Here is a 13,782-nt window from a genome sequence, read left to right as displayed (position 1 = left end):
TACCAACTACTCAACAAAGAGGAAGGGAGCAGTAAGACTTCACTGAGTCCAAAGATCCTGACACGCATTCCTTCCTCTCTGTGACAGCATGTGGGAGTATGGGGATAACTGTATGGTGTGAACCCTTGAGACCTTCTGATCATTGCTCCTGGGGCATCTGGGGGTAGAGACTCTGGTGCCTTTTGGCCGGAAGGCACAGAAGAACCTGCAAGCCTTTTGACCACTAGTGCCCTCTGCCTTGTTCGTTCTCTCAGTCTTACCTTGAGCCAGAAAGAGCCTCTGTTGGGTGTCCTGAGACTCAGGGAATTGTCCAGAGGAGCAAAACCGAGAGCTGTTGAAATGCGCTTTGGTTTACAGGGAGAAGAGACCTCCTGGCTTCCCATGAGGCTACCCAGCCCATCTGCCATGGTATGAAAGGGACCTGATTTAAGGCCAATACCACACTGAGGGATAAAGACCATCCACACCTGGCTGGAAAACCCATTCGAGTAGTGTGATGGGCCTTAGTGCTGCAGGAGGTTAAACAGACAAAGGCTATGGATTCCGTAGACACAAAGAGTACTCAGACTATTTGCTGTTGCGTACTCATCTGTAAATGTGGTAGGAACTCAAATATATAAAACAACATTCTCAGCTAAGCCAGGAAAACAGGTGTGTTTATTCTTTTCTTTTCCTGTACCTTTTCTAAACTTTCTTCAATGAGCACTTTTGAGTACTTTGATAACATGGCATTAGTCCTCTCAACTGATCCAATGGGGAGCAGGAGTTGGATGACTGACAAAAATGCTGGATAAAGGGCACCCCGGGTGGCTCAGTGGTTTAGCGCCACCTTCAGTCCAGGGCCTGATCCTGGAGACCCGGGATCGAGTCCCACGTCAGGCTCCCTGCATGGAGCCTGCTTCTCCCTCTGCCTCTCTCTATTTCATGAATAAATAAATTAAAATCTTTATTTAAAAAAAATGCTGGATAAATTAGGCAGCCCCGAAGTATGACTATTACTGTAAATGCTATTTTTTTTGTAAATGCTAACTTTAAATGCACGCTTGAATCTACAATGACGCCTCTGCCAACATTTTCAGACAAGGCCATAGCCTCTTCCTTCACTATGGATCGGTTTAGGGTTGTAGGTCATCTTTCCTAGATAAACAATGCCACATATATCTGTGAATTCCAATCCCTATTCCTTTAAAGAGTAATAAACTTAAAAATAATTGGGCAGCCCGAGTGGCTCGGTGGTTTAGCGCTGCCTTCAGCCCAGGGCCTGATCCTGGAGACCCAGGATTGAGTCCTGCGTCAAGTTCCCTGCATGGAGCCTCCTTTTCCCTCTGCCTCTGTCTCTGCCTCTCTCTCTCTGTATGTCTCTCATGAATAAATAAATAAAATATTTTTAAAAATCTAAAAAAAAAATACTTGTGAAACACTGTGAGCTCACGTTCCTTCTGAGATTTTTTACTCAGGGCTGCCCTGGAACCTAAGAGTTATCTGTTTACTTTCACTTCCTTACACTTTTGAGAGACTCTTCTTTATCAAGTCTTTCCAAAGCATTCAACTGGATTTTAATGGATGTTAAGTCTCTTTTTTGTACTCAACTTTCTTCACTTTACATAGTATTTAAACAGATTATGTAGTCACAGCAGGTGGAAAACTTATACCAATGGTTTGAGGATAAGTAAGTGGCCCTTAGTAAGCATCACCAGGTAGAAGCAGCACAAGAACATTCTAGAAAGTGTGCACAAGCATACTGAGCATGCTGTGGGTATCAGGAGGCACGATCTGTGAAAGGAATGAAGGATGGCAGAAAAGTTGATTGTGTGAATGTAGCCTGATGTGTTTATGCACTTTCAGAAACCGAAACCACCTTCTGCTGATTTCCTTAAGGGAAGAGGCTGTTGAAAAATGAACAACCTGTTCTGAAAGACACAGTTGGGGAGCACGGAGCACATGAGCCCTTCCTCTTTTGCACATGAGCGTGGGGTAGGAGTGTGTATGCAAGCATGCGTATTGGGGGAAGTGCAATCTGAGCAGAAGAGCATAGGGGGTGATTTTCATAGGCCCTAGCATCACCAGGAATCCAGGCTCTAACATGCCAACAGTGGCAGGAATGACTGCATGAGGACATTGTTTTAGCTTTATTTACAGTACAGTAGTGGTGCCCCTGGGTAAAGTGGAAACCAGCCAGAGAAAGAGCAGTCAGAGCTGTGAGTAGGCTGGGGGGGCGGGGGGCACATGATCCGGTCAGTGGTCAGACTGAGACTCCGAAGCACCAGGAAATCAGGAGGCTGTGAAGTAGGCGAGAGGCATAAATTTTCACTTTCTGTCTTTCACAGATCAATGGAACTGCTTTGCACATCATCTTCAGCTAGTTTTCAGTACAAAACTTCCATTCCTAAGAGCGAAGCACAGTGGTGAGGGCAATTCTGGCCCTCGAGAAATTGATGACAGTCAGAGAGCCCAAAGGAAGTACAAGTCATGCCAGGACCAGGGAGCAGAGAATAGGGCCAAAAGAGCAGTGCAGACAGCAAGATTGCACCTAAAGAGTCAAGCACAGCAGGCTCCTCTTCATCCTCTCCTCTGACCCGACTTCCTGACTCACCTTGGCGTCCACTTCATCTCTCGGCCCAACAGGAGTGCCACCAGTTGCCTAGAACTCTGTTACTTATCTAACTGTACTGATCCATGGTTTAAATCTCTCTGAAATGAATGAAAGACTGTATGTGATGAAACAATGAGATGAGAAACATGAGTCTGTTTTTACAACGTGGTTATGAGTAACTCCAAGCATAGGCAAAGGCATAGAGCACAGTATAACTCCTCACATACCCATTACCAGCCTCAACGGTTTTCAACATGTGCCCAGTCTTTTCTGTTGTGTGTAATTTTGAAGCAAAGCCCACATATCATTCTATACTATGTGTAATATTTCAAAAATAGCCTTCCTAGAAGCTAGGATTCCTTTGAAAAACATGATCATAATACCAGTATCACACCTAAAAAATTAACAATATTTCTTGAATGTCAAATATCCAATTGTCTTATAAATGTCCTAAGTGACTTTTTAAAAGATTTCATAGTTTATACCAGAAATAAAAGTAAAGGCACCATCTATTATAAATATCAGTGGCATAAATGAGAATCCTTGGGCACTTATACGATACCCAAGGACTACTGCTAATAACCTTTCCTGCAGTCCTAACTGGGTGCGAGCCCTGCTTTAGGAGCTCTCTCTATATTAACTCATTTAACCCTACAATAAAGATGACTTAGCAAAAGCACCGTTTTATAGATGAAGAAACTGAGGCCCAAAGAAGTTAACATAACATGTTCAAGGTTGCCCAGCTAACCCAAGTGTCCATCAGCTGATGAATATCAAAATGCAGTATATCCATACAAAAGAATGTTACTCAGCTGTAAGGAGGAATGAAGTACTGACACAGGTTGCCACGCAGATGACCCCTGAAGATATTCTGCTAAGTGAAAGAACTCAGATACAAAAAGCCACATTTTATGTGATTCCACTTATGTAAAGTGTCCAGAATAGCAAATCTATAGAGAGAAAGCAGACCCATGGTTGCCTAGGGCTGGGGCAGGGGGCCAATTGCCAGTGGTCACAGAGTTTCTTTCCCTGGTAATGATGATGTGAAGTTGATGGTGATGATGGATGCACAACTGTGCTAAAAAAAACACTGAATCACGTGTACACTTGAAATGGGTGAAATGTAGGGTATGAGAATTAGATCTCGATAAAGCAGTTTTTAAAAAAGTAAATTATCAAAAAAGGTTTAACATGTATCAAATTAAGGAACATTTATTGACCATCTTAAAGGTATGTACTACATTCTGTACAACTTATAAAACAAATGTAAAACACAAAAGCTGACCTCAAATTGCTTACAGTTCAGAAGAAAAGCGCATATACAGTATATAATAATGCCCTTTTGCTTTCTGAATTTGTGCCTTTTCCCCTAAATTCAGTCAACTACCTGAACTGGGCTTTCTTTTTTTTTTTTTAATAAATTAATTTTTATTGGTGTTCAATTTACCAACATACAGAATAACACCCAGTGCTCATCCCGTCAAGTGTCCCCCTCCGTGCCCGTCACCCATTCACCCCCACCCCCCGCCCTCCTCCCCTTCCACCACCCCTAGTTCATTTCCCAGAGTTAGAAGTCTTTATGTTCTGTGACCCTTTCTGATATCTCCCACACATTTCTTCTCCCTTCCCTTATATTCCCCTTCACTATTATTCATATTCCCCAAATGAATGAGAACATACACTGTTTGTCCTTCTCCGATTGACTTACTTCACTCAGCATAATACCCTCCAGTTCCATCCACGTTGAAGCAAATGGTGGGTATTTGTCGTTTCTAATGGCTGAGTAATATTCCATTGTATACAGAGACCACATCTTCTTTATCCATTCATCTTTCGATGGACACCGAGGCTCCTTCCACAGTTTGGCTATTGTGGACATGGCTGCTAGAAACATCGGGGTGCAGGTGCCCCGGCGTTTCATTGCATCTGAATCTTTGGGGTAAATCCCTAACAGTGCAATTGCTGGGTCGTAGGGCAGGTCTATTTTTAATTCTTTGAGGAACCTCCACACAGTTTTCCAGAGTGGCTGCACCAGTTCACATTCCCACCAACAGTGTAAGAGGGTTCCCTTTTCTCCGCATCCTCTCCAACATTTGTTGTTTCCTGCCTTATTAATTTTCTGAACTGGGCTTTCTGATTCATAAGAGATATTAGGCCAGGGTCTGGTGAACAAGTGCTAGGACAAGACTGATTCTGCTCCCCTTCCAATCTGGGGCCTGCTGAGGTCATGATCAACCACAAGGTTACCTTGTAAGCCACCAACCTACAGGATTCTTAGGGAGCTGAGGCTGGGCCTATGAACCTTATAATTGAAATAATTTGAGTAAATGTATCCTAACTAAACTGAGGCTACAACAGCTCAACGATCATTGGGTGAGCTAAGGCCACCATGCCTGAGTCCTCTTCCCTTAGTTTAGCGATGCCCAGAGTAAACAAACAGCATAGGTTTTCCTTACCTATGGCTGCTATAGGTCTGGTCTCCCACTGGGGAGGCTACACCTACTGGGCCATCTTCCTTGGCCCTCTAAGTTCAGACAGCAAAGGTCACTCTGCTTGAGGTGGGCTTGAGAGCTTTACCAAAAAGACAAGGCCCTCGTCTGCTTCCTACTGAGCTACATGGTTCAGAAAAGGAACTAAGGTCTTTGATGAAAACCAGGAGAGTTGAAATCATGAAAACTTTGCGATGTGTTTAGAGGAGAGAGAGGAGAGCCACAGCAAGAGATCCAATCTGGGGAAGGGGTAGTTTGGGGATCTGAAGTTGCACAGAGTAACCGTGTCACTGAAAAAAACAAAACTGAAAAGGTCAGGCACCTGGTGGATCACTTCCAACCAGGAAGGCTTTCTGGAGGTGACACTTACCTGAAATGAACAATGAGGAAACTGCTGTTCAAATTCCATGTGCCTGGGTACTAGGGACTTACGGCTATGGGGCTCTGTTCTACCCTAAGGCTACTAGAACAGTGTCTATCCAGCCCAATGGTCAGTGAATCTGTGAAGCTCACAGGCCACCCAGATTCCCAACCCCGGGGTGCACATCAGAGAGATGCTGGAATTTTATAGACATGTGAATTTGGTCAAACTTTATAACACAGATTTTACATTTTCTGGAAGTTTCAAATAACAGTAGGAATCAAAACTTAGAATCTTCTTTAAGCTAACAACCATTCAGTGTTTAAGACAAAACTAGTCGATGAGGTAGAAACTCCCACTTCAAACACTGCTCGTTATGCATCTTTTCCTGAACTGCCCAGAAAGAACATCTCATATTTGGCACAGGTAGCTTGGGCTCAGAGTGGCCTGATGAATCAGCAAACAACTTAGCACCATAACCCTATGGCCAAGGTGCCTCAATTAAACCATAGTTCTATTCAAACTACAATCACTGACATCATAATGGTCTCCTTACCTTTCACTACATCAGCCACATTGCAGGTAGGATCAATACTTCCTATGTGTTTAGGATGAGCAGGGTTAGTGTCACCACCAAACAGAAGTGCTAAACAAACACAAAAGGGAAGGGAGAGATTACAAACAAAGCAGGCAATGTAGCCTTACAAGTTCTCAAAGGATTGTCTTATTTATAAGACTCATTCCAGCATCCACAGTGACTTAAAGCTATAGAACACATACAATGATGGGTGATCAGCTCTACTGGACAGCAGGGGAGGAAGGACACATTCTAAGATCTGCTGGTTGCAGTGAGCAGGTCTGAAAGCAGTGACACGTGCCGGGTGTCCAACCCTTTTCTCCCTGACCCAGTGTGACTTGGATGAAAAAGTTATTTTCATCCTTAGCCAAGTTTACTCACCTTTTCGGTACTACTCCAGACACTGAATCCAACATTCACTACTTATTTAGAAAATGCAGTCTGTACTGTTAGTGCAGGCTTGCGAAGTGTCTTCACTGTGAACATTTCAAATGCCTCCATCACGGGGAGTATTTTTCAATGTAGTATACACAAATAATATTTGTTCAAGTACTTTTTCTGTTCAAGTATCTTTAAAAGTACATTCAAATACTTCCACAGTACACAAGATTTACAAAATATTATTTCCGAATAAAAGCCAAAAGGATCCCCAAAGAAAAAAGTAATCTGAATCCAAATGTTAATAGGTATACTTATTTCCAAATCAAACAAAAATTGTGGATAGCTTAGATTCCACAAAAGGAGAATGCTTAAATAAAATAGGGGAGGTTTTAAATTATAAAAAATGACAAATAAGGGCCTTAGAGGTCAATACATAAAGTTCCAAATGACTGACTGGAAGAAAAACAGACACGTACCAGCTCAATCAATCATCTAAAAACATGTACATATATATGAAAACAGACACATTTAGGTCAAAAAGAAATTGTATTTATGTAAGTAGCTCAACTTAATAGTAATTAGGTTCTTTTTTCATTTAAATTTCCTATAAACTGTTGTACACTTCTATTTTTAAAAGTTACACATTTGGAACCAATCCACATGTAATAATTGTGTAATATTCACTAATCCAAATGAATCAAATTAGTAGAGATGCTCTGGTTATCATCCTGGTGAGTGGACTAAAACTCTCCATATGAGATTATGGTTTGTCAATTTGCTTAATTTGATTTCAGTGATCACTGTGAAATTAAAGACCAATTGTTCAGATTGTCAAAACGCCAGTTCAATATTCCCTGTATTGATGTTTTTAAAACCAAAAAGGAAAACATGTAAAACCCTGGATAAAGAGTAAAACACACTGTCACCAGGAACATAACGGCAGAGACTTAAAAGGCAAGCAGAGCTCCTGCCTCTAATATGAGCATCAAAGTTCCAAGGATTTCCATTGACAAAGAATACTAACGAATAGCTTTTTCATAGATAGGATTTACTTAGGAAAAACTAAACTAGAAACAAAATTTCTACAGGCCAAGCCTCAGATCAGTAAATTCTAAGTGAAGCAACAGGAAAACGTTTGGGAGAAATCACTTTGGCCGCTCTTTCGAAAGTGGACCAAAAACACAACTTACTGTGCTGGTTAATAAGCATGCGGAAAGAGATGCGGTTGGTATAGAACCGATCCAGAAAATACTGGATGTTACTGCTAATGAACGGATCAAACCCAAATTTCTCCTTGTATTCAATCACTCCTTGTGCCATTGTAGGAACCACATCATTGTGTCTATTTCTGACTTTAATCAGAACTTGGAGAAAGCTGTGTGGGAGGGAAACAAAAAGCGGTCAGTCTTTATATCTCATGTGCTGATGCATACATTTCCCAGCTCTGTCTCCACACTATTTATGTGCTGGTATTTTTATAAGTAGAGATATTATCATTACGGGCTTTTGCTTGAAACTTTCTACCAAAATTCTTCTTTCACAGACACAAAAAGTAAAAGGTTCAAGTAAAGAGAAAAATGTTCAAATATCTTCTTGGGAATCCACTGACTGTATGGAAAAGGGATCACATATAATACAGGTTTTAGAAATGTTTGCTGAGTAACTGCAGAACACACTAATATTTCTTCTGACAACATCAGGACAATCCTCCCAAATTTCCATGGATTTATTATAAAGTCTCAAAGCAACAGCTTCCATGAATAAATAATGTGAAACTCTTTAAGAGTAAAATTTTGAAATGAATTTCTCATAGCAGTAAAATATAGTGTGAAATGTAGGTGGAACAAAGACAATTAAGACAAACCCAGTCAAGCATTATGGTATATTACTATAAAGATACAGAGGGAAAATAAACTAAGAATGGTAACTGAGAATAGAAAGACAAGTCAATGGAACCAAATAAAAAGCTTAGAACAAGGCCTGAGGGCAAGCAAGTATGTGTGCATAAAAATTTAGCATATTGATAAAGTGACATTCCAAATCAGTAGGGAAACCATCAAATTAGTTGGGACAGTTGGCTACCAATTTAAGTCACATCTCAATTTCAAGCCTTAAGCCAAAAACTTAACTAAAAGATTTAAACATAAAAGAATGAAATCATAGAAAAACATAAATTAGGTGAATTAGTATATAATATAGTATGCCTTGGGGTAAAGAAGGCTGTTCTAAGCTTAATACCACAGGTAGAAACCATGAACAAACAATAGGACTATACAGAATTTCAGCAATTCTGTAGGGATATACGTTATAAAGTCAAAAAATAAAGTGAAAACTGGGAAAAGTACATTTGCAGGAGCTCCTAGCCTCGGTAAAGGAAAAGATAAGCAACCTAAACAGAAAACCAGGCAAGGGATCTGGTATCATTGGGGAACTCACCACAGAGGCAATGCAAGTATCAATAACTGCCCCTTCAAAATAATAAGAGAAAAGCAAAACAATGCAGTACTATTCTCCACTTACCACACTGGCAAAGAATAACCAGTGTTTTCTAGAGTGTGGGAGCATACTGATGCATTTCGGGGGCAATTTAGCAACATAGATCAAAAACCAAAGAGAGTCATTCCACTCCCAGGAATTGATCCTAGGAAAATAACAGGACAAGGCTGTATTTAAGAGCTGTTCTTAAGAGCCCTGCTTAGAGTAGCAAGAAAAATACAAACCATTCTACAACTCACTGACAGGAGGTCAAATCACGACTTACCTGTAGATGGACCATTTTGAAACCATTAATAATGGTATAGAGATCTATAATGTCCACAATTATTTCTGTAAAACATATTGTGTACATATGAAAATATGGATGCCTAGGGAAAAGTATGGAATGGAAGGAAAATGTTAATGGTGTTTGTTCCCTGGTAATGGAAATCTGGAGTGACTTTCTTTTCACTTATCTAAATAGTCTTACATTTCTCAGTGATGAAATACTCCTGTAACAAATACACACACACAAAGACAGCAGAGATGAATCCATCAACTCTGAAACTGGAAGGTCATAATTATTCACAAGAAATTTGATAATGGACAATTTGTCCTCTACATCATGTTCCTTCTAACGTATTTATAAATTCAATATCGCCAAAATGAAAGATGGCATTACAGTAGAGAAGCACCTCAACTTATCAGAAAGGAGAAGACTTGCCTCAAGAGCTCAATTCTCAGAATGCTTTCCTGGTCTTCTGGGGTTTTCTAAACGTTATCATTATGAGAAACAAGCCTGTTCTCTAAGTTGCTTTCACTTCACTTAAATGATCTCCCTACCCAGGACTCCTGCATGACACCTCCTGGGCTAGAAAAGCCTACTACTCTGAGTAAAGCAACCAGCTCACCTTTCCTTCCTTCCTTCCTTCACCAGGGGCAACGGGCTTCTGAAACCCCAACTATCCCAACTAGCTGTGTACACCTGGGCAAGTCATCAAAACTCACTGAGGGAAAGCGATTATCACTATGATTTCACACACAATGGAGCCAGTACTTGGCAGTTTCCAAAATGGGCTCATGTCCATAAATTACATCTGACCAATAACCTGTTCCAGAAACTGAGATAGGATTCTGGGAAACATATGGCAGCAATTTAATATTATTTACTTTCACAAATCTATACCCTAAATTTGAAACTAGAGAAGTCAGTCCTAATTTTTAGGATGTCAGCAAAACAAACTGTTACTAGCTAACAGCATTTGAGAAAACAAAGCTTCTGGATTAGATTCCTTTAATTTCAATACATTAAATGAGACCAATGGCCTATAGCAAGAAGAACGCTGCATCTGGGGATCTAATGTGATGCCCCCCTTCCACAAATGACAAATCCATTAACAAAACACCTAGCAAAGTATAAAACAGGTCAGGATTCTTCCCCCTTATATTTTAATCTGCAACTAAATTGGAGCTAGCTACCCAAGGCTCACACCAGCAGTTCTGGCAGTGTGGTACATTGGAAAGAACAATGCACTAAGGACATGGAATAATGATTTACAGATCCAGTTCTGCTACTAACTAAATGTCACAACTTTAGACAAGTCATTTCTCTTTTCTGACCTCAGTTTCCTTATCTGTGAACTACAAGGGCTGCGTTGAATGCCTCCAGCTAAGGTTGCTTGTATAACACAATGTTTCTTAGTTCTTTTTATGGGACACCTATGTGTAAGGGATTTGGTGCCATAACTTTGTGGACCAGGCTTCTATGTAGAAAAAAATTCTACAGCACAGCAGACCTGCCATGTGCATTCACTCGTGTGTAAATGAAACAGGGGGAAAGTAATAAGAAGGGGATACTGAATTTCTCTTGGGAGTAAAAGAGCACACTCGGAGCTACGGGTTAGTGTTTTCCAGTTAAATGAAGATGAAGAAAAAAGAAACATTTTCCATCAGCATGAGAAGTTAGCGGTCTTTGTGCAAAGCAGCAGCAAGAGAATTATATTAAAAGTGGACTCTTTTATGCCGCTCCAAAATGAAAGCATTACAGGTTTTCTGAGCTCAACTGTTATGCTGCACTGAAATTTTTTTTTAACTGAAAAAAATGGTAAAGGACTGTAGATAAATTCATGTCTATACAGAGGCCACTGCATTCTTAAAACTACCACTAGGTGGAACATTTACTGCAATATTTATAGTGAGTGGCATGCCCCAGTTCGCCATGAGCAAAAATATTAAGAACTAGATCAAGAAACGTCATTTCAAGAGTCATTATTCCTTCTGTGGTATGTTAAATTAACTCAAATTATTTAAAAATGCGATGTTGAGTTGTTACCCATGAACAAAGCTAATGCTTTAATCCAAATTATACTTCTTGGTTCATAATGACATGAGTTCCATCTACCAAAACATTTTTTAACCTGGATGTTTTTACTTTCAAGTAAATTTGATACCATACTTACTTATCCAAGACCTGTGGATCCTCAGGGCTCTTATTTTCATATTCTAGAAGTTCAAGAAAGCTCTGCATATACCTAAAAAAGATGAGTTACTGTGTTAACATCCATTCCTCCTTTCCCCCTTTCTAAGAGTACCCTAAATTCTCACTCAGGTATCTACCCCATCCCCTCCCCCATTGCAGCCCAAGTGCTGCAGGGGAAGCTGATGCCAGGCAAAGCTCCTGAGTGGCCTGATTTTTCTCTGGGTAATGGTATTTTTCTTGTCACCGACTACTAGCTAGTCCAACAGTCTAGGCCTCAGCCTGTCATTGCACTGCATTCCCCTGAACAAAGGAACTGGCTCAGCAATGGGGGCACTGCCCCAGTAAAATAAGAGAGAAGACTTGGTGGGGGGGGCGTCTTTGGGAGAGAAATTAACTTGCTCCGCTTTTTTTTTTTTTTACAGTGAACCCTGGAAATGTTGCAGCTATTCTGTGACCAGGAAGAAATCCAGCCTGAAAATAAAGCCGACACCATGGAACACAGGGCCATGATAACCTCGTGAATCTCTAAACTGAACCCACACCAAAGCTCATCCTACGGCTACATGAGCCAATTTATTATTTAATTGGATTTTCTGCTACTCACAAACATATTCTAACTGATACACCAAATCTACAGTCTGATTAGCCAAGAAGTGCATATAAATTGTAAGAAACACATGTGTGATATTCAGGTGCACGCCAAGCACTTAGAAACTAGAAATAAACGTTCCTTCTCAGAGTTAAACTAATCCCATCAACACTGCAATGAGGAGAAGGAATGCCTCTTAGGTCCTCAGAAACAGCTTCTGAATTAAAAATAGCTGCATATCTCAATCAGGGCCAGTATGGGAAATAATGTGTCCAAAATAAATATCTAGAGAACACGGAAAAATGGGATGCAGAGAGGCATGTTACTGTAGCAGCTAGATCCAGACAGACCCCGCTAGATCTGGAGAGGATTCAGAGATACCAATTACTCAGAGGTGTGTCATCTCTGCTCTGGATCTGAACATGCCCGGAAAGAATGATCCCTTAATATAATTATTTCTAACAATTAATTACCACTAATCCTGCTACCTAGCTTTGGAGGGAGGATGAGGGTACTCCAGTAACAAAAAAATTGACTGCGAAGCATATAAATACATAAACAGGAATAATGTTTTAGTAATCAGCCTCACTTGAACTTTATAACGATGCGTGATACTAAAGTATGTTCAACCCTGTATATACTTTCTAAAAGCCTCTAGGCAAATCAGGCTATGGATCAGGCACTGTTGAAATCATTAGGTCAAACCACTCATAGAGGGCCAAGTCAGAGGGCAAAGTCAGCCATAGGCAACAAGGCCCTCTACCCCATCGCACGCCAGCAGCATTCTAAGGAGGTCACCTATCCCTTCCAAAGGAGGTAGTTCATCTAAAGAGCAAAGTCATGGGTGAGAGGAGCCAAAGATGCTGCTGATCTTCCTGGCCTGAAAGTCAGGAGAACCAGGAGAACACACTCCAGCTGAGGTGGGCTTCATGGCTTGTGATGAGTAAGAGTCACTTCTGAGATGAAAAGGAAATGAGAGCTAAGCACAGTGTGTGATCCTAAACTGGATTCCCACATTGGGGTGGGGATTGTTTTTTTTTTTTTAAAAAGAGGGGATCCCTGGGTGGCTCAGTGGTTTAGTGCCTGCCTTTGGCCCAGGGTGTGATCCTGGAGTCCCGGGATCAAGTCCCACGTCAGGCTCCCGACATGGAGCCTGCTTCTCCCTCCTCCTGTGTCTCTGCCTCTCTCTCTATGTCTATCATAAATAAATAAAAATAAATAAATCTTTTTTAAAAATAAATAAATAAATAAATGAGCACTATTAGGGCAATTAATGAAATGAGAACAAGGTCTCCCACATTAGAAAATATTACTGGACCAATGTTAAACTCCCAAATTTGATAATCATACTGTGGTTTTCTAAGAGTTGTTCTAAGGAGATATATACTGAAGTCTTTAGGGGTGGAAGGGCATGATGTCTACCATTAACCCAAATGGTTTAGGAAAAAAATGTGTATCAGGTATGTGTGTACCACACGATATACCCTAAAAGTACACGTACACACACGTACGTACACACACACACACACACACACACACAGTGTGCATATGAAAGAGAACAGCAGAACAAATGCTGCTGGATGTTAAGAATTAGTGACTCCGGGTGAAGGATTTGGGAATTCTTGCTGCTAGCTTTGCAAACCTTTCTGCTATCTAGGAAATTAGCTCAAAATTTATTTTTTTTTAAAGTGACATGCAGGTGTTTGGAATGGCTACAGAAGACACATGAGACCAAAGAAAGAGATGACCCCTAATCTGAGTCCTACTTTGCCAGAAATTCTCTTTGGAGCCCCTGAAGGAACCTTTAGGTAAGTGACAGATGCTCGACTGTCACTCCC

The 13,782-nt window shown here is 40.7% G+C and overlaps 1 protein-coding gene across 4 annotated transcripts in view; it reads right to left on the bottom strand.

The window, feature by feature from the left end:
- PDK3 (pyruvate dehydrogenase kinase 3) overlaps positions 1-13,782 on the bottom strand; it is a 132,195-nt gene that overhangs the window by 27,503 nt on the left and 90,910 nt on the right. For all 4 annotated transcript variants that reach the window (XM_055337712.1, XM_055337710.1, XM_055337711.1 and 1 more), the window contains 3 exons: positions 11,336-11,407; positions 7,592-7,776; positions 6,000-6,089 (listed from right to left, as the gene is read on the bottom strand). In XM_055337712.1, coding sequence (XP_055193687.1) covers positions 6,000-6,089; positions 7,592-7,776; positions 11,336-11,407 — 347 coding nt within the window. The remainder of the gene's footprint in view (positions 1-5,999; positions 6,090-7,591; positions 7,777-11,335; positions 11,408-13,782) is intronic.

This window comes from Nyctereutes procyonoides, unplaced genomic scaffold (assembly GCF_905146905.1).
Source record: "Nyctereutes procyonoides isolate TBG_1078 unplaced genomic scaffold, NYPRO_anot_genome, whole genome shotgun sequence".
Lineage (NCBI taxonomy): Eukaryota > Metazoa > Chordata > Mammalia > Carnivora > Canidae > Nyctereutes > Nyctereutes procyonoides.
This window is presented reverse-complemented; position numbering and strand designations above follow the sequence as displayed.